We start from the raw sequence: 23,707 nt of genomic DNA, 5'->3' as shown, positions 1-23,707 counted from the left end.
CTGTGAAACTGACTTTTTTTAAAAGATTGAATATAGATTTTTTTTTTGCGAGTGCATGCGTGGGGGGCATGGGGGGGGAGGCAGTGGTGGTGCACACCTTTAATCCCAGCACTCAGGAGGCAAAGGCAAGTGGATCTCTGTGAGTTCAAGACCAGCCTGGTCTACAGAGCAAGTTCCAGGACAGTAAGGGCTACAGAAGAACACTGTCTAGAAAAAAAAAAAAAAAGTTCTTTTCATACAATGTATTCTAATTGTGGTTTCCCTTTCCCCAGCTCCTCCCAGATCCTTCCTACCCACCTAAATCCACACCCTTTCTTTTCCTCTCTCAAAAACAGGCATCTTAAAAAGTAAAATAAAAACGCCGGGCGGTGGTGGTGCACGCCCTTAATCCCAGCACTCGGGAGGCAGAGCCAGGCGGATCTCTGTGAGTTCGAGGCCAGCCTGGGCTACCAAGTGAGTTCCAGGAAAAAGCGCAAAGCTACACAGAGAAACCCTGTCTCGAAAAACCCAAAAAAAAAAAAAAAAAAGTAAAATAAAAACAAACCATACTAGCATAAAACAAAACAAAACAGAAAAGAAATAACCAAAGGAAAAACACGAGAAACACACACCCCCGCACACAGAAATTCCAGAAAAACACAAAATTGGAAACCAAAAGATATAAGGTTAAAAAAAAAATGGCTGGGAAGTAGTGGCACACACCTTTAATCCCAGCACTCCAAAGGCAGAAGCAGGTGGATCTCCAAGTTCAACACCAGCCTGGTTCACAGAGTAAGTTTTAGAACTGCCAGGAATACATAGAGAAACCCTGTCTCAAAACAAAACAAAACAAAAAATGATCAAAGCATAAGAAAAAAAAAAAAAACTTCAATGATACCATTTAATTCAATTCATTTTGTGTTGGTTGGGCATGGGGCCTACCCTTAAGTGTGGATTGTAGACCTGAGACTAACTTTTCTTTTTTCTAAACAGAGTCTATGTAGGCCTGACTGGCCTGGAACTCAATATATAAATCAGACTGGCGTCAAATTTACAGAGGTCCTTAGTCGGCACACCAACTTTTTCAAAAGTGTGTGTGTGTGTGTGTGTGTGTGTGTGTGTGTGTGTGTGTTTGGATGGTGGTGGCACCTGTCTTTAATCCCAGCACTTGGGAGGCAGAGGCAGGCTGATCGCTGTGAGTTTGAGGCCAGCCTGGTCTACAGAGAGAGAGTTCCAGGACAGCCAGGGCTACACAGAGAAACCCTGTCTCAAAAAGCAAAACAAACCAAAAGTCAATGTGTCTGTGTGTGAGTATGCACATGTGTGAGTGCAGGTGCTGTAGGGTACAAGATCCTCTAGAGCGGGAGTTATAAGAAATTGTTAACTACCTGATGTGGGTGCTAGAAACTGAACTCACATTCTCTAGAATCTGTTATTCCTCTCTCATGCAGCACAACCTGCCCTCCCTCCACCTCCCCTAGACCCACTCCTCCTCTACCTCCCCACCAAAAATGAGCAGGCCTCCCAGGGACAACCAGGCAGGGGCACAACAAGCTACAAGGAGACTAGGCACAAAAGAACAAACAACAACAACACTAGACTAGGTAGACACCCCTACATCAAGGCTGAATGAGGCAACCCAAAGGAAAGGGGTCCCAAGAGCAGGCAAAAGACTCAGAGACACCACATTAGGGTTTTTGTGGTGATCTGAGGGCCATGGAATTCGACAAAGTTAACAGCACACAACAGACCTCACACAAGTGTGGGGGGGCATGAAAGGCCACCTCTAAGTGGGCACAAGAGAGGGCCATAATGGCAAGGGGGTTATAAAGGTTACACCCAGCTGGTGACTGTTGTGGAATATTAAAGATGTGTTACATTCTTTTATGCTGTGGAATATTTGTTTAATGATGCAAAGATGTGTTGCGTTCTTTTAGGTTGCATTTGTTTAACTCTGTGAAGCTGTGTTACTTTGCCTGTCTAAAACACCTAATTGTTCTAACAAAGAGCTGAGCAGTCAAATAGCTAGGCAGGAGAGAGGGACAGGTGGGGCAGAGAGAATAAATAGGGGAAGAAATCTAGGCTCGAGAGAAGGAAGAGAGAGAAAAAGAGGAGGAGGAGAAGAACATGCCAGAGGCCAGCCACACAGTCACACAGCCAGCTATGGAGTAAGAAGTAAAGAAAGACATATAGAATAGAGAAAGGTAAAAGCCCAGAGGCAAAAGATAGAAGGGAGTCGGGCGGTGGTGGCGCACACTTTTAATCCCAGCACTCGGGAGGCAGAGGCAGGCGGATCTCTGTGAGTTCGAGGCCAGCCTGGTCTCCAGAGTGAGTTCCAGGAAAGGCGCAAAGCTACACAGGGAAACCTTGTCTCAAAAAACCAAAAAATCAATCAATCAATCAATAAATAAATAAAGGTAGAAGGGATAATTTAAGAAAAGCTGGCTAGAAACAAGTCAAGCTAAGGTCAGGCATTCATAAGTAAGAATAAGTCTCAATGTATTTCTTTGGGAGCTGGGTGGAGGGCTCCCAAAGAGCAAAGAGTAAAAACAACCAACTACAGGCGATGATGTGGCTGCTAGAGCTGAGTTGCTGAAGGCAGGCTGGGGGAGCACAGGATTCTGGAATATGAGTAGTTCTCAGATTACCAACACCCCCAACTCCCACTGCCAGGAGCCCCACAAGAACACCCAGCCACACAACCACAAAATAAATGCAAAGGACCCAGCCCAGACCCACACAGGGTCCTTGATTGTCCCTTCAGTCTCCGTGATTCCCCAATGAGCCCTGCCTAGTCGACTCTGTGGGTGGTGCTCTTGGTGCATGCAACCGACCCCTGGGTTCCCCCTGGGCTCCTGCTGTCCTGCTGCTCCTTTCTCCATGGGGTCCCCCTAGCTCCACCCAGTGCCAACAAACACTCTCCAGCTTCTAAAGCCAACTTTTTTTTTTAAAAGATGTATTTATTTATTATGTATACAGTGTTCTGCCTACTTGCCAGATCTCATTACAGATGGTTGTGAGCCACCATGTGGTTGCTGGGAATTGAACTCAGGACCTCTGGAAGAGCAGTCAGTGCTCTTAACCACTGAGCCATCTCTCCAGCCCCCAACTTTTTTTTAATCTAGAAAAATTAAAAAAAATTTTTTAAGGTCTTGTTTGTGAGTATTTTGTCTGTATGTTTGTGTGTGCACCATGTATATACCCGGTGCCCAAGGAGGTCAGAAGAGAGTGTCAGTTCCTCTGGAACTAGATCCCCTGGTTGTGAGCCATCATATGGGTGCTGAGAACCAAACCTCAGTCTTGGGCAAAAGCGAGTGGTTTTTTTTTTAACATAGCAAGACCCTTTATTTGGAATGGCGTGTCTTGAGATAGGTTGGGTTTTTTTTTTTTTGGTTTTTTGGTTTTTGTGCGAGTGTTCTTAAAGACTGAGCATCTCTCTGCCCCAAGAAACCTACATTTTTGAGCATGCTTAGCATTTTGTACAGATCATCTGCTCCAGGGCATTGAATTACTAAACTATAGCCATAGCTCTTTCTTTCTTTTTTTTTTTTTTTGGTTTTTCGAGACAGGGTTTCTCTGTGTAGCTTTGCGCCTTTCCTGGAACTCACTTGGTAGTCCAGGCTGGCCTCGAACTCACAGAGATCCGCCTGCCTCTGCCTCCCGAGTGCTGGGATTAAAGGCGTGCGCCACCACCGCCCGGCTCTTTCTTTCTTTTTTTTTTTTTTTTGGTTTTTCGAGACAGGGTTTCTCTGTGTAGCTTTGCACCTTTCCTGGAACTCACTTGGTAGTCCAGGCTGGCTTCGAACTCACAGAGATCCGCCTGGCTCTGCCTCCCGAGTGCTGGGATTAAAGGCATGCGCCACCACCCGCCCGGCCATAGCTCTTTCTAAGTTGTCTTGTGGGCTTTATTTGAGAGAAGAGTGGTAACTAAGAGGTCCAGACTAGCCTGGCACTTACTTTGGAGCCTAGGCAGGCCCCTAAAAACTTGTAATCCTCCTACCCAGCCTCTGGAGTAGCTAAGATTACAGGTCTGTATCACCAGGTCCAGCTTTCCTGTAAATTATATAATTCTTCTTTAAACGACAAAATACCTCCCACCCCCCAGACACAGCAGTAACTTACTAATTAGCAAGCGACAATGATTCACCTCAAATCTGTTATCCTTCAGCCTGTATACTCCACAGTCTGGGAAGAGAAGTTGAGTCAGGTAATTTGGGCATGTCTTTGCCCTCAACACAACTCTCTAACCAATTATCCCTTTAGTTAAGAAACCCTGTAGTTCTCTTTAGAGGACTTGTGAATTCCATCACTTGGAAGTAAGGAACGATCTTCAAGGTCATCTTGACCACATAGCAAGTTCCAGGCCAGCCTGAGCCCAGAAAAGAGTGCTCTAGACCAGTGAGACTCTATACTTACTGGTTGATGTCTGGGGAGGCAGAGGCAGGTGGATCTCTGAGTTTGAGGCCAGCCTGATCTGCAGATCGCGTCCCAGGACAGCCGGGGCTACACAGAGAAAGCCTGTCTGGAAACCACCCCATCAAAACAAACAAACAAAAACCCCTCTATACTCTTCTAGGGGAGGGACTGAGCTCTAAAACTGTCTTGTTATAGCCCAATGCAGTGCTAAGCACACTATAAACAGAAACTTATTTTAAGAGGACACATGAAGATTAGGATATAGTTCAGTGGTAGAGTTTAGCATTCAGAAGGCCCCTGGGTTGAATCTCTGCTTTAAAAAAAAAAAAAAAAAAAATGGACACCTGTGATGTAGTGTAAGTTCAGGATAGGATGAAAACATTTGTCCAGTATGTATAAGGTCCTAGATTTGATTACCAGCAAAACACACACACACACACACACACACACACACACACACACACACACACACACACACACGATGTAGTCTGATCAGAAATTGAGTGCAATGTGAGTAAGACAGAATTTATTAAATTTTATTCTTTATTGTTATTATTATGTTTTGGGTTTTTTCTAGGTTTTTTTTTTGGGGGGGGGCATTCAAGACAGGGTTTCTCAGGCCGGGCAATGGTGGCACATGCCTTTAATCCCAGCGCTCGAGAGGCAGAGGCAGGAGGATCTCTGTGAGTTTGAGGCCAGCCTGGCTACACAGTAAGTTCCAGGAAAGGCACAAAGCTACACAGAGAAACCCTGTCTTGAAAAACAAAAACAAAAACAAACAAACAAACAAAAGACAGGGTTTCTCTGTGTAGTTTTGGTTCCTGTCCTGGATCTTACTCTGTAGACCAGGCTGGCCTAGAACTCATAGAGATCCACCTGACTGCCTCCCGAGTTCTGGGATTAAAGGCATGCTCACCACCTTCTGGCAAAACAAAATTTCTGAAACTCCTTATTCCCTTCTTTACTCCTTTAGGGTACTGGAAAAGCATCCTCAGGATTGAATGGGAAGGGTTCTTGGCTTCAGGTCCTAATAATTAAAAGGAACACTAAAAAAAAAAAAAAAAAAAAAAAAAAAACAGGGTCTCTCACTGAAGTGTCCTAGCTAGCCTGGAACTCCCAATATAGACCAGGCTGGCACAGAACTCACAGGCCACCTGCCTCTAACCAGCATGCTGTGATTAAAAGGGTATGCCACCACCCCTAACCTGCATTCTTTTCACCCACCGATCACCACTTCCTAGGAATTTTCACTAACATTTTATGTAAATCATGTCCTTCATGAAAATCCCTGACCTTCTTCCCCAAGGCATTTGTTAGCTGATTCCCTTTGGTAATTGGTTTTGTTGCTCTGCTAGGAGTTGTTTCCTGTGTTTATTTCATTATACAGGAAAAAGAGGGAAAATTCCAGATGGGCCTGAGATTAGAAAAATGATGCCTGGGGAGCTAGCTAGATAGCTCGGCGGTTAAGAGTGCTTATTGATCTTTCACAGTTCAAGTTCAGTTCCCAGCACCCCACATCAGGCAGCTAGCACACAACTGCCTGCTCCAAGGGATCCAACCCCCTGTTCTGGCTGCTGTGGGCACCTGCATATGTGGTACACACACACACACACACACACACACACACACACACACACACACACACACACACACAATTTTAAAAGGAATTGAAGACTGGAGAGATACAGCTCAGCAGTTAAAAGCATTTGCTTCTCTTGCAGAGGATCTGGGTTCTGTTCCTAGCATCCACATGGTGACTCTAGTTCTAGAATATCCAACACCCTCTTCTGGCCTCTGTGGGTACTGCATGCATGTGGTGCACACATATACTCTAAGACACACACAGACACACAGACGCACACGCACACCATATATACACATAAAATAATCTAAAAAAGAAAAATGATGCCCATCTCCCTGGCATTCACACAGCAAGACTGTTACTGCTTGCTTCTTTCTTCCTATGGCTGCCTCCAAGTTTAGATCACAGTGAGGAGCACTGTCTGGAGCTAGAGCAACTAAGGAGAGCTGGGATGATAGCCAGGGCTTCTGATAGACAAGAGCAACGGCAACGAGTGAGGAGAGCTATCATCTTTGTGAAGGTACAGGAGAAGCTGGGGTCAGGGAGGGGACAGGAGGAGAGGAAATAAGGCAAAGATGAGCTCAGGGCCCCCAGAGAATGGAGCCTTTGTGTGGGGTACAGATGAGGGACAAGGGGGTGATTGTGTGGGAGGGCCGGAAGTGCCACGCAGACTGGCACCACCATAGCCAGCACTGGATTCACCCTTCTGCTCTGACGACTCCCTCTATACCAAGTGGCTAGGATGTACCTGATGGTTACAAAGAATGGAAAGGCAGCCGAGAGAATGTGCAGCCAGGAAGAATAAGGCATCACCCCAAATCCAGAGAACAGGAGGCAGAGGAAAAAAAGACAGAAGCAGCTTTTACTATATTTACATCCAACAAAACTTTGCAGAGAACAATCCTTATTGCACAGGTCAAGGCCATGGATGGGAGAAGCATTCCCCAAGGTGGAGTGGACAAGAAGGATCGGGACTAGAAGAGGCACCAGTTCTTCCCTAGGGAAGCTTGGGACTCCTCTGTGTCCCAGTGCACGGCTCTCAAGGAGCTCCAAACCTAATTCCCTTCTTTCTTACGCTCCTTGAGAATCTCCTAAGTATAGGAGCTGTGGCCTCAGAATAAATAACTAAATAAAATACAACACTAAGATTGCCTTGGGCTCGCTCCTTCAGCAATGTCAGGGAAGAGAGGTGGGGAATGAAATCCCTCCCTTCCATTCAGGGCAAAGGCTCAGGAGCTCTACATCTTTCCAGTTGTTTTTTAAAACAAAAACTTCTAAGTCTACCAGGGCACTGCAGATCTGAGGATACCCTGGAATAGGATGGAGAAAGAATGGGGCTGTGCCAACTTCCCCAGCTTTCCCCAACATCAGCATGAACAAATTGGGCAGGTTGGAGATAGGGGAATTGTGACTTCTGGTAACAGTGAGTCCCTCTTCCTGCTATTTCCACTTGGAGCCTATGGCTGAACAGCCTGTTTCCAATTCCTCTGTGAAGGGAACAGGGAGTCAAGCTATGTCTAGAATCCACTCTTCATCACCTCTCCACCCAAGGCGGGAGAGGGGAGCTTAACGGTTCCCTAGCATTCCAGAGGTGCTCCAAAACATTTTCGGCAGTCAATGGCCTTGGGAGTAGGCATCTGTGCGCGCCGCTGCCTCAGTTCCTCCTTGCCCATGCTGCTGGCCAGCTTGTTAAAGGCAGACTTGTACTTCTTGTCAAAAGCCACTACGGTAGAGGATGGAAATTGATGCATTAGGCCCTCCTCTCACGCCTGGTCCCACACCCCGTACCTCTTCAGCATCTGCTTGTACCCTTACCTATGTCCACATGGTCCTTGCCCAGAGCAGCCATTGTCAGGAATAAGATCTCGCGGTAGATTCCCCTGTAGTGAACATAGAGGGGTGTCAAAGAAGAGAGGTGCAAAGGTCAGGTCAGGGGCCACCGAAGTGAGAACATCATACCTCTGCAGGTGCAGGCCTGTGGGAGGGGGTCCTAGAGTTTCCAGCAGGAGCCCAACAGCTTTATGAACCTCGTTGAGTCCAACATGGCGCAGCACTGACTCCAGTAATGCCAAGCTAAGACATGAGGGTACCGGGCCCGGCCAGACTACTCGCTGTGGGATCTGGCCTGGATAAAAGGAAGGAAGGTTTACCAGGATCACCAAACTCTCTAGGTGAGGAGCCTACCCCTTTCACTCCTAGATCAAGTACCAACTCACTGTGGACCCTCCAGAGCACATAGAGAGGTGGGCAGCTGTTGGGATCAGGGGTCAGGACATCCCATAGCAGACGCACATGCACAGAGGCTGGATCAGGGGTTAGCCAAGGAGATGGTCCCTGGGAGGGCTAAGATAAGAAAAATTCAGAATGAGAAGCAGAGGACAAGACAGACAATGAAACAGAGAAACATTACAGGACATAATAAAAGAGAAAGGCAAAGAACTTATTCTTGCTGTTATTGGTATTTGAGACAGGGTCTCACTATATAGACTAGGCAGGCCTGGAACTCACAGAGATCTACCCGAATGCCTCCTCCCAAGTGTTGGGATTAAAGACTGGAGCCACCATGTCCAGAGGTAAGAAATCCTCATCTCCCAGTTCTTATGATTAAGGACTTTGTTTTACGTTGTTACATACCTAGCACCTGGACCCTAAAATGTATGCAATAAGTATTGGTGGAATAAACAGAAAAACATGAACCATTTTTTAGGTACTAGTCACTGCATCAAGTACCTATCCTGCTGTGGAACAATCTGTACACTGTAAATATGTATTATTCTCATTGATTAATAAAGAGCAGATTGGCCTATAGCTGGGCAGGAAGAGATTGGGAGGGACAGCCAGATTAGGAGAATTCTAGGAAGAAGGGTAGAGACAGAGGAGTCACCAGGAAACACAGAGGGGACAAGACATGCTGGAGGGCAGGTAAAGCCACAAGCCATGTGGCAATACATTAATAGAAATGGGTCAATTTAAGTTGTGATAGTTAGTAACAAGCCTGAGCTATCGGCCCAGCATTTACAATTAATGTTGAGTCTCCATGCCAGTTACTTGGGAATAGCTTGTGGGACAGAAACTTCTGCCTACACTATCCTATTAGGTTACTGCTTATGCCATTAGACAAATGATGAAATGGAGGAGGGTCAGAGTGGCAAACCTGCCTGGGAAAACGTCTTTTCTACACTGCCAAGGACAGAGAGGACGAGGAGACAAAGAACTGAGAGGTTCTCGAAAAACCAAAAAAAAAAAAAAAAGAACTGAGAGGTGAGGAGGGAAGCATTCAGGAGTCAAGGACTACATCAGGGCACTGACCTGGCTGGGGGGGTGCCCATCATAGGAGGCCAACACCAAGCCTGGCAGAATACTAGGCAGGCGTAGCCGTTGGAAATACCACAGGAGGTTCCAGAAGATGATGGGGTGGGCAGCGGGCAACTCAGGCAACGCCAACACCTCGCTGCCCTCATTCTCTACCAGAGACTCTAGCTCTTTCCGCAGCACCAGAGGGCTCAGGTATGCCCATGCCCCATTCTCCACTCTCCGGGAAGCACTCTGTTGGCACGAGTAGGAGAACAGTCAGACCATCCGTACTAAAGGCCACAACCAGAGGCTCGCCTCCCAACAATAACTCAGCAAGTCCAAACGCCTCTCGCATGCCCCTGGTCCTCAATGCCCATCTACCTGCCACCCCTCGACCTCCCCTCAACAGACAGCACACCCCCACTTCCTCATCGCCCAGCCCTTACCCCCATATGCCCATTGCAGAGCTGGGGTTCATCCAGGGCAAGGCAGAGCCTCCGGTCACTGAGCACAGGGCCAGGCCCCCCAGGGACAGGGTCATCTTTGCTGCCACTGGCACCAGCAAGGGCAGACTTCGGGCTAGGGGCACTGCAGGGGAACAGCAGGAGGTGTCAGCTCTTGGAGCACCATCCGCCTGTCCCTCCCACCGCACTTTTCCTGCCTTGGGCACCTGGGTCGAGAATCAAGGGTCTGGACACTGAGCAGGGGCACAAAGGGAGAGGCGCAGAAGGGGCAAGTTGTATTGAGGTTCGAGTCATCCGGTGCCCAGCCAGCCATGATCTCCTCGTCATACACCAGTGAATCACAGGCACGGCACAAGGAGCAGCTAGACAGCAGAATCTGCAGGCAAGGAGACCCCAGGAAACGAGCCTTATTTAGTTCCAGGGCCCCAAAACCCATGCCCTTCCTTGCCCCTTCCATCTCTAAAACCCAGCCAGGCCCTCTTCCACCTGCTCCCCTCCTCCTGCCTTTCCAGGAGGGGATATGAGCACAATGGTGTGGACGGGGTATGCTCACTTCCAGGGAAGGTGGTTGGGAAGGTCCAGGGGCGTCGCTGAGGCGCTCTGAGGACCGGCGGAGGCTTAAGCTGCTGAGAGAAGACTCTGACAGATCCAACTCACTGCCCAGAGAAGCGGAACTCTGCCGTTGCAAGAGAAAGCACAGTCAGCTAGTCCTTTGTTCCTCTCACTTAGAACGCTCCTTTCAGTTTCTCTCTCAGTCACCTTTAGGGGCATTCTCCCGGTCAGCAGCCCCTCCCCTCCTGAGAGTAAAGTATCTCTTCTCCCATTGGCTACCTCGGAAGCAGTGGATCCAGGGCGTTCTCGGGGCCACAGAAGGCTATCCATGGGACTTCGGCGGGCCGCAGGAGGCATGTCAGGGGGTAACTCGGGTGGGGGGATGCGAGAGGCAGAGGAGCGGCGGGAAGGGGTGAGAAGCTGTTGGAGGCGGGCACCCAGTCCTTTTCTGGGGGTGCCCACTTCCTCCTGACATCCACTAGTTTTGGGGCCCCGCCCACTTATCCCTTCCAGGGTCTCGGTGGACTGGGCACTCAGGGCTGAGCCTGAGCCCCCCGGGCTTCCTCCTGGTGCCAGTTCTTCCCCTGTCAGACTCAGGTCTGAGAGACTTCCATCCTGCCAAGGCACTGGTGATCCACGGGGTTCGAGGACCCCCAAGGCCTCTATCACTGCAGGTCAAAAAAGAAGAAAGATGGAGCCCTGCACTCTTCCAGCTGCTCTTTTCCCAAGCAAACACAATTCCTGCAGCAAAAACTCCAGCATCAGTGACTGGAAAGATGGCTCAGAAGTTAGGAGCACTGGCTGCTCTCCCTAAGGACCTGGTTCAACTTTAGTCCCAGCACCCACATGGCAGCTCACAACCATGTATATAACTCCAGTTCCGGGGGATCTGACACCCTCTTCTGGCCTCCATGAGCACCAGGGATACAGGTGATACACTAATATACATGCAGACAAAACACCCATACACATACAATAAAATTTTTGGAATGAAAAACTACATAAACCAACAAATTCTAGCATCACAACTCACCATTAACATTTAGGCAAGATTGCCTCAAGAGCCTACAGGACCACTAACCATCACATGGAGCTACCCTAATCATGGCCCTAGTCCTCCCCCTCTCGCCGAAAAGTTGTTAGGAAGGCTCAGTGGGAGGAAGAAGGAAGGTCAGCTAAGGGTACTCACTGTGAGCCACACCAGCCTCCACAGTGGGCTGTGCCCCTCGGGCACTGCCTAGGCTGCCACTCTTGACCAGGCGCCCGGTGGGGGAGGATGGATCCCGCAGACTTCGCCCTGCCCAAGTAGTCTGGCGCTGAAGAGGGCGTGTCGGGGAGGGGCGCTCGGAGGGGCGCTCCAGACAGGGCTCTGTAGAAAGCACAAGAATTGAGCCGGGCGGTGGTGGCGCACGCCTTTAATCCCAGCACTCGGGAGGCAGAGCCAGGCGGATCTCTGTGAGTTCGAGGCCAGCCTGGTCTACAGAGTGAGATCCAGGAAAGGCGCAAAGCTACACAGAGAAACCCTGTCTCGAAAAACCAAAAAAAAAAAAAAAAAAAAAAGAAAGCACAAGAATTTAGCCCCAGGCTGACACGCCCCCCACCCCCCACCCCCAGGGTGAACCTGGATTTTGCAGAGTTTCTCCCAGGTAGAAACTACCAAACAAATGCAGTGTGTCCACACACAGAAAGGCCCGCCAGTCCTAGTTTTCTGGGTCTCTCCCCATCAGAACCTAACTACCTCATCCAGCCCTGTCTTGGTTGTTGTTGTTTTTCGAGATAGAGTTCCTATCTCTGTGTAGCCTGGCTGTCCTGGAACTCACTCTGTAGACCAGGCTGGCCTGGAACGACAGAGATCTGCACCCCTCCACCCCCAACCCCCACCCCCACCCCGCCTCTGCCTCAGGCGTGCTGGTATCAAAGGCTTGCGCCATTCCCCCAACCCCCCCAACCTCCCTGCGCCATTTTTTTTCTATTGATACAAATTCTCACTATATGTTCCAATCTGGCCTGGAACTCACTATGTAGCACAAGGTAGCCTTGACTTTGCAACAATCAATCATCCTGTCTTAGCTTCCCAAGCCCTAGGACTGCAGGTGTGAACCATCATCTCGTCTGGCACCACAGCTATCTCAGAGCCAGTCCCTACCCACCTGTCTGAGAGATGCCCGACTCTTGGTGCACGGCCACCTGTTGCTGCCGCTGCTGCTGCTGCTGCTGCTGCTGCTGCTGCTGCTGCCACTGCTGCTGCTGCTGCCGTCTGTCCTTCAAGGGCTGGCGGAACTGAGCAGCCCCCAAGACAACATTCCGGAGCTTGGCCCAGCGTAGGTGTCCACCCGGTGTACCAGATGGCCATTTGCTTTCCAGCACAGCCTGTCAATCATAGTGCCCACCTAGTGATGCCTTACCTCCTGTCCTGAACCCCAGGGACTACTTTCTTCTCCAAACATGCTGGCTAGGACGATCTAGCCAATAGCTCACCCAGAAACAGGAGCACCAAAGAGGCATTGTCAGTAGTAATGGAGAAAAGTATATCTAGCTTCTACTATTCGTCTGTCTGTCTGTCTGTCTGTCTGTCTATCGAGGGTCTCACTATGTAGCCCTGGCTAGCCTGGAACTCACTCTGTAGACCAGGCTGGCCTTGAACTCACAGAGATGCTCCTTGCCTCTGCCTCCTGAGTGCTGGGATTAAAGTTGTGCATCATCCTGCCCAGCTAGACTCTATTTATAAACTGAATGGCTTTGGAGAAATAATCTCAACTGCTTGACTACTTAGCTTCCTTATCTGAAAAATAGGAGACAGTTTGGTACTGCGGTTAAGAGGCTGAATTCTGGATATAATTTTGCCTATATTCTGACTCCCTAACTTGTTTACCGTGGGACCTGGGGCAAGTTACGAATTCTCTGCAACCTCAATTCCTATAATACAGGGATGAACCACTCTACGCCCGGGGGCACTGTGGAGATAAAACGATTTGAAGTGTGTAATGTATCTGGGACAGTGTCTGGCATGGAGTGTACGGTTGTTGTAAATAAGAATCAAGGTATCTACGTCTGAAAAAAACAAAAATGAAAAACAAACAAACAAAAAACCCTTCTGTCTGCACAAAGGCAACACAGAGGCACAAAAGCTGACGATGACCACAGGACCAAGGAACGGGGACAGCCGCAGCTGTCCAAGAACAGCACTCTCCCCACAACAGGCCCCAGCACAGACTGCATCCTACCTCCTGCCCCAAATTAAGTACCTTGTTGTAGTAACCGTAGGTGATGGTGTTGGGCACAATGCCTGCCCGCCGCATGTCTAGCATGACTCGCACGGACAGCACGGGCTGCCCATAGTGTGAGCAGAGCTGCATCAACACCCGGTAACATACCTAGGCCCAGAGAGGCACAGGCTGTAAGGGACTTCCTCCAACCCAAATCCCCAAGCCTCAGCAAGGACCCTCTTCCAGCCTCCAATTCTCCTGGCAGCTCCTTCCTGCTGCTCTCCATGCCCTGCGGGCTCCACTCCTTTGCTCCGCGCATGCTCAGGCGCTCTGACGGTTGATGGAGCAGCTACTCCACTCTGGGCTGCCCATCCACCAAGTTTCCCTCTCGCGGTCCCTAGAGTTGCACATCCTTGCTGGGGTTAGGGGTGGGTATGAACACACAGGTAGTGAGTGCCTACCTCATCAGGGAGCACCACCTTGCTGCTCTCCATCTCACGCAACACATGGTAGGCTGTATGAAGTGCTCGAACCCGGGAGGGTACCGACCGCACATAGGCAGGCAGGCACAGGAACCACAGCCCGTAGCAGTGACCTAGTAGGCACCGGGCCCACAGCTCAGGTACAGTGGCTGACTTCTGCGCCATTCGCTGGGCAACCTTCATCTCCTAGGTGGGGCAAGGGACACACCAAGGTAAATATGATGCCAAGGCCAGAACAGATCTTTTTCTTTACTTTCTTTTAATTCATGTATCTTTTATCTATTTGTATTTTATGTGTGTTGGTGTTTTGCCTGCATGTATGTCTGTGTGAGGGTGTCAGATCCCCTGAAACAGGAGTTACAGACAGTTGTGAGCTGCCATGTGGGTGCTGGGAATTGAACCTGGGTCCTCTGGAAGAGTACCCAGTGCTCTTAACCGCGGAGCTATCTCTCTAGCCCCCTAGATCTTTTTCTTTATTTTGATATTTCTCTGAGATAGAGTCTTGTCCTATAGCCTAGGCTGGACCAGATCTTGCCTCAACCTCCTGAGTGTAGGAACAGTGTGAGAAGCAACACTTTCCTGAGACAGGGTCTGTGTTCTAAGGATGTAAGAGGGCTGAGGTATTGCCTAAGCTACAACCCTCCTGGGAGCCTCAGTAGGGTAGAGTAGCCTGGCCCTGGAGCATAAGTGGGCATCTTGTAAGATGTAGCCAGCTCCTCCTGAGGAGGAGGATGGTAAATGACAATGGTAACAAAAGCTAACGTTTTGTTGTTGTTTGTTTCAGACAGGGTCTCACTATGTAGCTCTGGCTGTCCTGAAACTCATTCTATAGGCCAGGCTGGCCTCGAACTCAGAGATCTGCTTTCCTCTGCTTCCCAAGTGCTGAAATCAAAGGCATGTATCACTATGCCTGGCTGTACAGTGTGGGGTTTTGTTTGTTGATTTGTTTTGTTGATTTTTTTTATGTACCAAGCTTATGTAAACCTCGCAGCAGCTTTATGGGATAAGCACCATTAGTGTCCTCATTTGACCATGAAGCAATACCCAACTGTGCCAGGCTCCCCTGTGGGGCCTACTGCTAGTTACCTGTTTGGTACGCCGAGGCGCAGGGCTGCTGGGGGCACTACGGGATGGGCCCGGCACAGGGAGGGCTCCCCGCTGTTCCTGAGGAGACTCAAAGAGCTCAGCTCTTAGCTCTGGAAACCCATCATAACTGGAGAGACAGAGGCAACATGGGGGCAGTTAACACAGGCGCGAGCATGGGCCTTGGGACAGGTGAAAGGAAAAGACCCTTACCAGTACTGGGGGGTAGATTCACTGCCTTCCGGCACTGGGGGCTCCTCCGGGGGTGTGATGAAGACGGTGAGCTCACTTCCTGATAGCTCCTCCAGCTCCACGAGGGGTGTTGGCTCAGGCTTCTCCTGCTCTGGGTGGACCTGGAACAGGATGGTAAAAGAGTAAGAGTTAACAGAGCCAGGGTCCCCAGAAGATGGCCTCTCCCAGGAAAACACATTCACGGGGAAGGGGTCCTGGGGATCCATCCGGAGGAGAGTGAAGATCGAAAGGCTAGTAAAGCAAATGGAGCTGGCCATGTATGGCTGCACAGGCTGTGCCTTGTCTCACTCCAGCAGCCCATCACCGTCACAGCTGAGATGCACAGTTAATAGTGGCCTGGGGATAACAGAGACAAGCAGGAGGAACCCAGTGGACAATGCTCAATACCTTATCGACACAAGAGTCAAAGAATTCCAGGGCAGCATGCCGGGCAGAGCCGAAAGAGCATTCCTCGATGAACTGTGAGAACATCTGTGTGTGCAACAGCTGAGAATAGAACTTGTGGCTGGAGCGCTCCCGGGACTTGAGGAAACCTGAGGGGGTGAGAGTGGGTCTGAAGGGGTTACCACAGCTCTCTAGCTACCACAGCCCTCTCCTCCCTGTAGCCAGCTCTTAGCTCTCGCCACTTAGTCACACCTCTCCCACAGAGCACTTCAGCTCTCCAACACCACAGTTCCACAGAGTCCCTTCCTTATCTGTTTAAATCTACTGCTGCAGACTGGGAATTCTCCAAAGGCAGGTCCTGCAACAGACCTGCACCCCTGAGTGCTGCTCACCACCAGGATGACTACGTCCACCTTATGCCAAGGGCTCCCAGCTAGCAGGACACACTCACCTGTATACCCTAACTGCGTCCAAGACCAGAAGAGAGGAGGGATAAGCAATCTTCCACTCCCAGCAGATGGAGTACCCCCTTTCACTTTCCCCATGGAGCCCAGCCCCCTAACCATGCCCTCCCTCAAAACCGTTTACAAAGACAGACTCTCTTTATTCACCCTGAAGGTAGAAAAGGTTGTCCACATCTCGAGACCCCTCAGAGGGGGCCTTGGTGAGAGGGCGCAGGAAGTCCCGGTAGCCTTTGAGCAGACAAGCCATGAAGCGCAGGAAGGCTCCCTGGACTTCCCGCTCCAGGCGTGTCCGGCGGCCACACACTGCCTCATAGTCTGTCAGCAGGAATTCCAGGGAGGCCTCCTCTTCTGGTCCAGTGTACGCTGGGAATCAATACATCTGAGAGTCAAGGTTAGCATCCACAGGGCTTGCCCCACCCTGTTTTTCTTACAAATGTCTCCATCCCCAAAACCAGCCTCTGACAGATCTTGCACCAGGAGTCACTAAAAACTTACAGTTGGGCACCAGTTTCAAGCCTCTCCAGTGACAGGTTCAATGCCCCCTCCTCCCTCCACCCTCACCCCATACAGGGTTTCCTCTGTGTAACAGCTCTAGCTGTCTTGGAACTCGCTTTGTAGACCAGGCTGGCCTCAAACTCACAGAGATCCGCCTGCCTTTGCTGGGATTTAGAGGCGAGTGCTGGGATTTAGAGGCGTGCACCACCACTGCCAGGCAGGCTCAGCTTTCTTGATGGGCTCAGGAATGCTGCTTCCCTACCCCTGCCTCTAGCTTCATTTCAAGCCCACCAAATCCAAACCCCCTAACCACTTCAGAGAAGATCTACTGCCCCCTGGACCCTCCCCTCAAACTGAGGATTTGAAGCCAACCACAGCTTCCAGCCTCCCAAGCCCACACAGGCTTCTCACTCTGGTCCAGCTGCTGGAACAGATTTGTCAGCGTGGCTAGCAAAAGCTTGTATGGTCTGCGGGGCAGGGTCCTAGCAGAGAGGGGCTTCTTCTCCTCCGTTCTAAGAGATGACATAAGGAGAAAGGATGCTGGGGCTTCTCTGAAGCCTAAAACCCCTTTTGAGTCACTAAGAAACCCACACACCAGCCCCTGCATGCTCCCCTCCCAGGCCCCAAATGATACTTAGCCTCATACTGGAAGAGTGTGTTGGTGTCAAGATCAACACAGATGACATCAGCAGGTGGGTCATGCAGATCGAAATAACTGGAGTGGATACCCACAATGAAGGGCACAGGGGCACTCAGCACATCCGCCAGCACCAGAGGGCACAGCGGAATGTAGGGGCACTGCCAGTGCAACGGGAAGATCATCTAGAGCACCAAGGAGTGAGAACCAGTGAGCACAGGGGCCCTGGCCTTGGGGAGGTGAGGCCTATTGAAAGAAACTACTGGAGCTAATCTTGAAGGAAAACTACACCCAGGCCGAGAGACTGGAGACCCTCTCAAGGGAGGAAAAGGAGGAGAGTCCAGTTGTGGATGGAGGGGCCCCAGAAAAGGCAGCCGTTCTGGAGAAGTAGCCTAGATGAGGTGGGTGGTACTCACTGAGACCAGGGCCTCGCAGACACTGGTGAGCAGATCCGGCCGCAGCGAGTGCACCAGCAGTTTGTGCTCGGTGAGCACAGCCAGCAGCAACGTAATAGCCAGTTCGGGGCCCAGGTTCTGCAGCAGCTGCAGAAAGCTAGCACCACTGTAGGAAGTAAGAGAAGAAAAGGGTCACCGGAGACTCGGGAGCCGGACACGGGCACCACCTAGGCCAGGCCGCAAAGGTCTCAACAGCTGTACTCCTCTGACTCATGCCTCCTATTGTACCTCAGGTCATCAGAGGTCCCACTCCCCATTGAGGCACATACCTGAGGGGCAGGGGGGAGGAGACAGGTTGACAGAGAAGCAGGTTGTCATAGGGGGACATCTGGGGAAAGAGCCACAGGTCAGGATGCTCATGGCCAGCCCCTGCCACCTCCTCTCCTTTCTTCTAGCCCAGCCCCGAGGCTCACCTCTCACCTGCACTAGGATGCGTGGTCTCTGTGGGGAAGGGAACGGGACGTTGTGAACGAAGTGGGAGATGTGCCTAGGAAGAGAGGAGAGAGGTGAGGCTGACTCTTCAGTCCATCCCTGCCCTGTCCCTTTACACACTCTCTCTTTATCCTAGCCTCAAAAACCCCATTCCTCCCTGAACCCTCCCCCTTGACTTGGGTCAGCTTCCTACATAGATCTTAGATACATTAGAGAGGAGATCCCCTTGCGATCTTAGATACATTAGAGAGGAGATCCCCTTGCCTGAAATCCCCTCATCTACACAATGAGTTCCAGGCCAGCCATGGCTACCATGAGAACTTCTCTAAAACGAATAAATAAAAAATAAATAAAATGAGCATGGCGGCGCACGCCTTTAATCCCAGCACTCGGGAGGCAGAGCCAGGCGGATCTCTGTGAGTTTGAGGCCAGCCTGGGCTACAGAGTGAGTTCCAGGAAAGGCTCCAAAGCAACACAGAGAAATCCTGTTTAAAAAAACAAAAACCTCTGTAACTCTGAGACCAGGCTGGTCTATGTAGAGAGTTCCAGGCCAGCTAAGGCTATATAGTAAGCCCTGTCTCATAAGTAAATAAATAAACAAATAAATAAAAATAAGACACTGATCTGTGCTGGGCAGACACAGACCTAGCCAAGACCCAACAACTAACAAGTGTAGGCTAGATTCTTTTTTTTTTTTTTTAAGATTTATTTATTATGTACACAGTGTTCTGCCTGCAGGCCAGAAGAGGGTGTCAGATCTCATTACAGATGGTTGTGAGTCACCATGTGGTTGCTGGGAATTGAACTCGGGACCTCTGCAAGAATAGCCAGTGCTCTTAACCTCTGAGCCATCTCTCCAGCCCGTAGGCTAGATTCTTGGCTCTAGATTCTCTAGCCGGTGGCTTAAATGGACAAACTATAACCACACTGCAGTCTTGTCCGCTGGGTGCTAAGCGTAATCCCCCCACCCACCCCCACAACTCCATTCTCATGTCTCCCATTTATCCTCTCTAATGCCTCATAACTCCCCAATGTCAGGAGAGCCGTGCTCACACTTCCAAGGGCAGCCGATGGGGGCCTGAGACGGAGTAGCGGTAAAGGAAGGTGAGGAAGGCTCTGAAGGCTGGGAAGGCCGGCCAGCGCGACAGCACAGCAATGGCTCGCCGGCTACGCACGGCTCGGCCCCCCAGCGCCCGGCCCCGTTCCACAGCACTCAGCAGGCCCAGTGCCCGTGCCTGCCTCTCTGACAGCCTGGCCCTCGGGAACGCTTCATAGAACTGCAAGGCGGCACCATACACCTGGCAGAGGTATAGGGATAATCAGATGGGTTCTGCCTGCATTGCGTGGACCCCTTACCACACTCCACATACCCACCTTATCACCAGCAGCACCCGTGAGCACAAAGGTGGAGAAGACAGGCACCGGGTACTTGGTCTGGGCAGGCCAACACTCGATAGTGGCTCCCATGGGCAGGCAGAAGACCGGCACTGACTCGGGCAGAGGGAATGCCTCATTGTCTTCCTCTGGGTAGCGGCCCAGCAGCTCTAGGACCCAGCAGAAAAGCACCCATTAGAATGAAGAGGTCCATTAGATTCCAGGTAAAGAAATTAGGGGATCCCAGAGAAGGGCTAGATGGCAAGGGGAAGTAAGTTCTGGGATCGTCGAAGTTACCAAACCAAGAGGCACCAAGCAAGCAGAGGAATGGAGGGTCCGAGGATAGGAAGGACAAAGAGGGCACTCACCTGCCTCATACACCAGCGTGTTGGCCTTGGCCAGGCCCACCTTGTAGCACAGGTACACTGCTGGACCCCACTGCCCCAGAAATGACAAGAGATAAGCAGACACATCACTAACAAAGGTTTCTGGGGTCCATCTTCTTTCTACCACCCTTCGGTTGTTTATTGTCTTCAGAGCTACCCTAATTCCAGTTCCTCCAGCCAAGCCACCTCTGATCTGGCCCTGGTGACAGAGGCCTTGGTCCCCAAAGACCCTCTGTTCCCCATGTCCACACCCTTACACTAATGGCCCAGGTTTTAGCTCTCAATACCACAGTACCACTCACCATGCCAGGGTTGAGGTTTCGGGGCAGCCGGCAGTAAGTGTGAGGAGTGCCCTCACCCTTGCTGGGCAGAATCAGGCAAAGGTCAGTGATGCCCAGGGCATGCAACCCTGCCCCCTCTGCTGCCCGCCGGTACATGAGGTAGGTGCGGGGGTGCCCAGGGCCTGGAGGGGCCAGGTTGGCTGAGTGACTATACGGTGTTGTGTCAAGCACTTGGAAGCCAGGTTTGCGTCGTTCCTTCCCTTCATATAAGACCCTTGGCACAGAGGGCAGAGACAGGAGGAGGTCAGGATGGAAACACCGGATCTGCACACCTGGCCTCCTAAACCAGCCATGTTCTCTCTCAGCCTTGTCAAAGCCTGGTCGTAGGGCCCACCACTTCCTACTGAAGAGCTCTGTCCTCTAAGATCCTTGCCTTCTTTTGCCTTGGCTCTCTACCTCTGGGTCAGGAAGCATCCCTTCAAGCCACGCCCTCCACAGTTGTCGAGTAAGCACTAAGAACCGAGAATCTCTCTGCTCAGTTCCTCACATGGTTCATCCTATCTGATATTCTGAACCAGCCAGCGAGGAGACACTACTTTCGTTTTGCACATGAAGAAACAGTCACTAGCTAGGAAGCCGCAGCAGCAGAGGCAGTAAGCCCCTCCCCTCTGACCTCTAGCCCATCCTGCCACTGTTCCCATAATTCCTCCTCTCAACCCATATCCCTACCTCTTCTTAGCTCGCTCAAAAGTCCCTCCCAGCTTCCCCTAGTGCCAGCATGGATAGGGGCACACACCCCAGCTCAACGAGGGGGGGCTTGTCACGCCCCCTGCGGTAGCAGATGACTGGTTGAGTTCCACCCAGGAGCCCAGCACTGAGCTCCAAGGGGTGGCCACCAGCAGAAGTCTGGATGCATGTATAGCCCTGGGGCACCTCCTCGCCCAGTGCTCTAGCGATGACTGCCACATCTGTAATAGGTTCAGCTGGCCGGGGAGGGCGCAGGGGCCCAGTAGGTTCAGGAACCCAGGTCTCCTCAGGTATAGGTGCTCCATTTCCTGCAAGCCCAGCCACCACGAAGTAATCCACCAACCGAGGAGGTCGCTCCTCTGCCATGGCCCCCCCTTCACTCACGGCATCTGGAATGGTCAATTGAGAAAAAGCAAGAGAGGCTAGTGTTCCCACGGCAACCAGAGGCTAGTGTTCCCATGGTTCCCATGGACCCCCCCCTTCTTTCCTCTTCCTAGTTCTTCTAAGGAAAGGATAAATGATCAGCCAATCCTGAACTCTCCCACCTATGACATCACCACACTCTCACATCCCACCACAGCTCCTTAGAGACCACTAGGTCCCTTCTTCTTAGTGATATCAGCCCTCTCTTCCCAAAGAACCCAGACTCCACTCTACAACACACATCTGACATATTACTCACCTATTCCTTTAAAGGCTTGCCCCTCTTCACGCCCTACAATTACATCTCAGAGAACACAGTATTTTCTATAAAGGCCTGCAATGGTATCATTCACTCTGGCTACTACATCATACCAACCTTAGCCTTTTTACAGGTCTCTGGCCTTCCTGCTCTGGTAGTAATACAACCACAAGAACCTTCTGACACAGCTAATGCTCTTAAATCACTCATTCTTACATTTTTTAGAAGACCCCACGGGTTTCTAGGAAGGCTTGCAAAACCCAAAATTTAGCTTCTGCTCAGACAAACTATCTTTTTATTTTCTAGCTTAACTTTACCTATCTGGCCAAGCAACCAGGGCTCTCCCATCTCCAGAATCCTTTCGTGTCTGCAGTTGGGTACAAAGGGACTATGGGAGACAGCTCCAGCCATTCCATGCCCGTGCCACCCGGACGCAGACAAAATCAGGCCCACAACAGTCTATCAGTGACTGTTTTCTCACCTGCCTCCATGGCCTGACCCTGGGGAGTGGGAGCCCCAAGAGTCCTGAGGTGCCCCAGGGTGCTGAAGGTGGGAAGGAGCCTGGTGGGTGCCTTGCAAGGGGCTGGAGGCTGGGAGAGTGCTTCAGAGGGGAAAGGAGGTTACTTCCTGAAACGGCCCCACGAAGGGGAAGCTGCAGCTTGCTCAGCATAAGTCAGCCTATGGGTGTGTGGTAGCGATAGGAGGGGGGGCAGCACTGTTGAAGGTGCCAGCACAGCCTCAGACCAAGGCAAACCCCACACTGAGGATCCTGAGCAAGGCAGAGGTAACTCGCAATGTCTCCAGGATGCACAGTTTATTCAACCTCCCACTCTTTCTCAGAGAACTGGAGCCAAGCGGGCTCTCTTCTTAACCTGGCCTCTGGACACACATGCCCCAACTCAAGCTAAATTTAGCTCGAGCTTCGCCACATCTGAGAGGTGAAGCCAGGAGTCAGCGTCAGCCTCCTGATTTAACTCCAGGACACAGCTCCCTTTCTCATCCACTGTAGGCCAATAGGAGCTCTCTGTGCCCCAAGGCAGCAGGCAAAAGCCGTTAGATGAGACCCGCTAATAGGCAAGTGGGTGGCTCCGGATCAACAGGACTTGTGCATCCAGGCCTACCCTCTCTCAACCCAGGGGAGAGTCCTATAGAATGCAGTCCCTTCTCCCTTGGGGAAAACAACGGCACTGGAGCCACACTGGGTCCCAACACCCACAAGCCGGATGACGGGAAGTCGGGGCTGGGGCAGAGGGCGCGCCGCGGGGGAGGTGGCTGAGCATGGGGCCAGAGGGCCGAGAGAAGCGCGCGCACAGACTGTCGAGAACGTGACGGCAGCAGCGCCAGCAGCCGCGTGACCCTAGCGGGAAGGAGGGGTGCCCCGGCTTGAGCGCCCGCGGGAGCTCCAGGGTATAGGGTGCCCGGCGCAGCTAGCTCGCTCCAGGTTGCGCCCTCCCCTCCACTTTCACTTCCCTGGGAGGGAGGAAGCGGAACCAGATGCGCAGCGCAGAAGAACAGCTGGGGACAGTCCCTCGTGCCGCCCGCCCCTCCGCCCGCCCTTCCCCGCCCGCTGCCCCGCCCGGGCCGGCCCCTACCTGCCTGCCCTGGGACTCCCCAGCCGGCCCGCTGGCGGGTGGCTTGGAGGGCGGGCTGGCGGGCCGGCGGGCGGCCGGGCTGCTATCCAGCCCCGGACATGGCGCGCTCGACTTGGGAGCCGCTCGCGCCTGGGCTGAAGGAAGATGAGGCGGCCGAGGGCGCCGGGCACCGCGGAGAGAGATCTGGGCGGTCCCAGCGTCTAGGCGCGCGGCACCACGCGGGGACTGCTGCCGTGCCGCTAGCTCTGGCCGTGCGGTCCTCCGGCTCCCGCGGTGCTGGGGGCCCCGCGCTCTTCCGCGCGCCCTGCTTTCTCCACTCACCCCCCCGCCACACACACACCCAAGAGCCGCGGGCGCCGCTGCTATTCCACCCCCCCCTACACACCACCAACCCGGGCCTGCGGCCGTGACCCTGGCTAGCGCCGGCCCAGCACCCTGCCGCCTGCAGCGCGACCCCTGGTGGCTGGG

General features: G+C 51.8%; 1 protein-coding gene across 4 annotated transcripts; it reads right to left on the bottom strand.

The window, feature by feature from the left end:
* Positions 1–6,818: 6,818 nt before the first annotated feature.
* On the bottom strand, positions 6,819–23,648 carry Dennd4b (DENN domain containing 4B). 4 transcript variants are annotated; one of them, XM_052731048.1, is made up of 28 exons: positions 23,240–23,648; positions 21,015–21,354; positions 20,240–20,492; positions 19,920–19,989; positions 19,552–19,721; positions 19,231–19,475; positions 18,166–18,232; positions 18,015–18,073; positions 17,707–17,851; positions 17,300–17,475; positions 17,065–17,165; positions 16,306–16,521; positions 15,698–15,843; positions 15,272–15,411; positions 15,062–15,188; positions 13,955–14,161; positions 13,533–13,661; positions 12,438–12,657; positions 11,477–11,656; positions 10,567–10,955; positions 10,289–10,411; positions 9,942–10,111; positions 9,718–9,859; positions 9,287–9,523; positions 8,194–8,320; positions 7,937–8,102; positions 7,793–7,857; positions 6,819–7,700 (listed from the first exon to the last, which is right to left on the bottom strand). In XM_052731048.1, exons 2-28 carry the CDS (start codon positions 21,329–21,331, stop codon positions 7,555–7,557), a joined length of 4,533 nt encoding a protein of 1,510 aa, XP_052587008.1. In that variant the 5' UTR covers positions 21,332–21,354; positions 23,240–23,648; the 3' UTR covers positions 6,819–7,554. The 4 variants fall into 4 exon arrangements, with proteins under 4 accessions (XP_052587008.1, XP_052587009.1, XP_052587007.1 ...); XM_052731049.1 differs by having other exon boundaries at positions 23,244–23,648; XM_052731047.1 differs by lacking the exon at positions 23,240–23,648 and adding an exon at positions 22,129–23,157.
* Positions 23,649–23,707: the final 59 nt, after the last annotated feature.

Source organism: Peromyscus californicus, unplaced genomic scaffold (assembly GCF_007827085.1).
Source record: "Peromyscus californicus insignis strain IS unplaced genomic scaffold, ASM782708v3 Scaffold_9__1_contigs__length_137607984, whole genome shotgun sequence".
In the NCBI taxonomy this organism is placed as follows: domain Eukaryota; kingdom Metazoa; phylum Chordata; class Mammalia; order Rodentia; family Cricetidae; genus Peromyscus; species Peromyscus californicus.
This window is presented reverse-complemented; position numbering and strand designations above follow the sequence as displayed.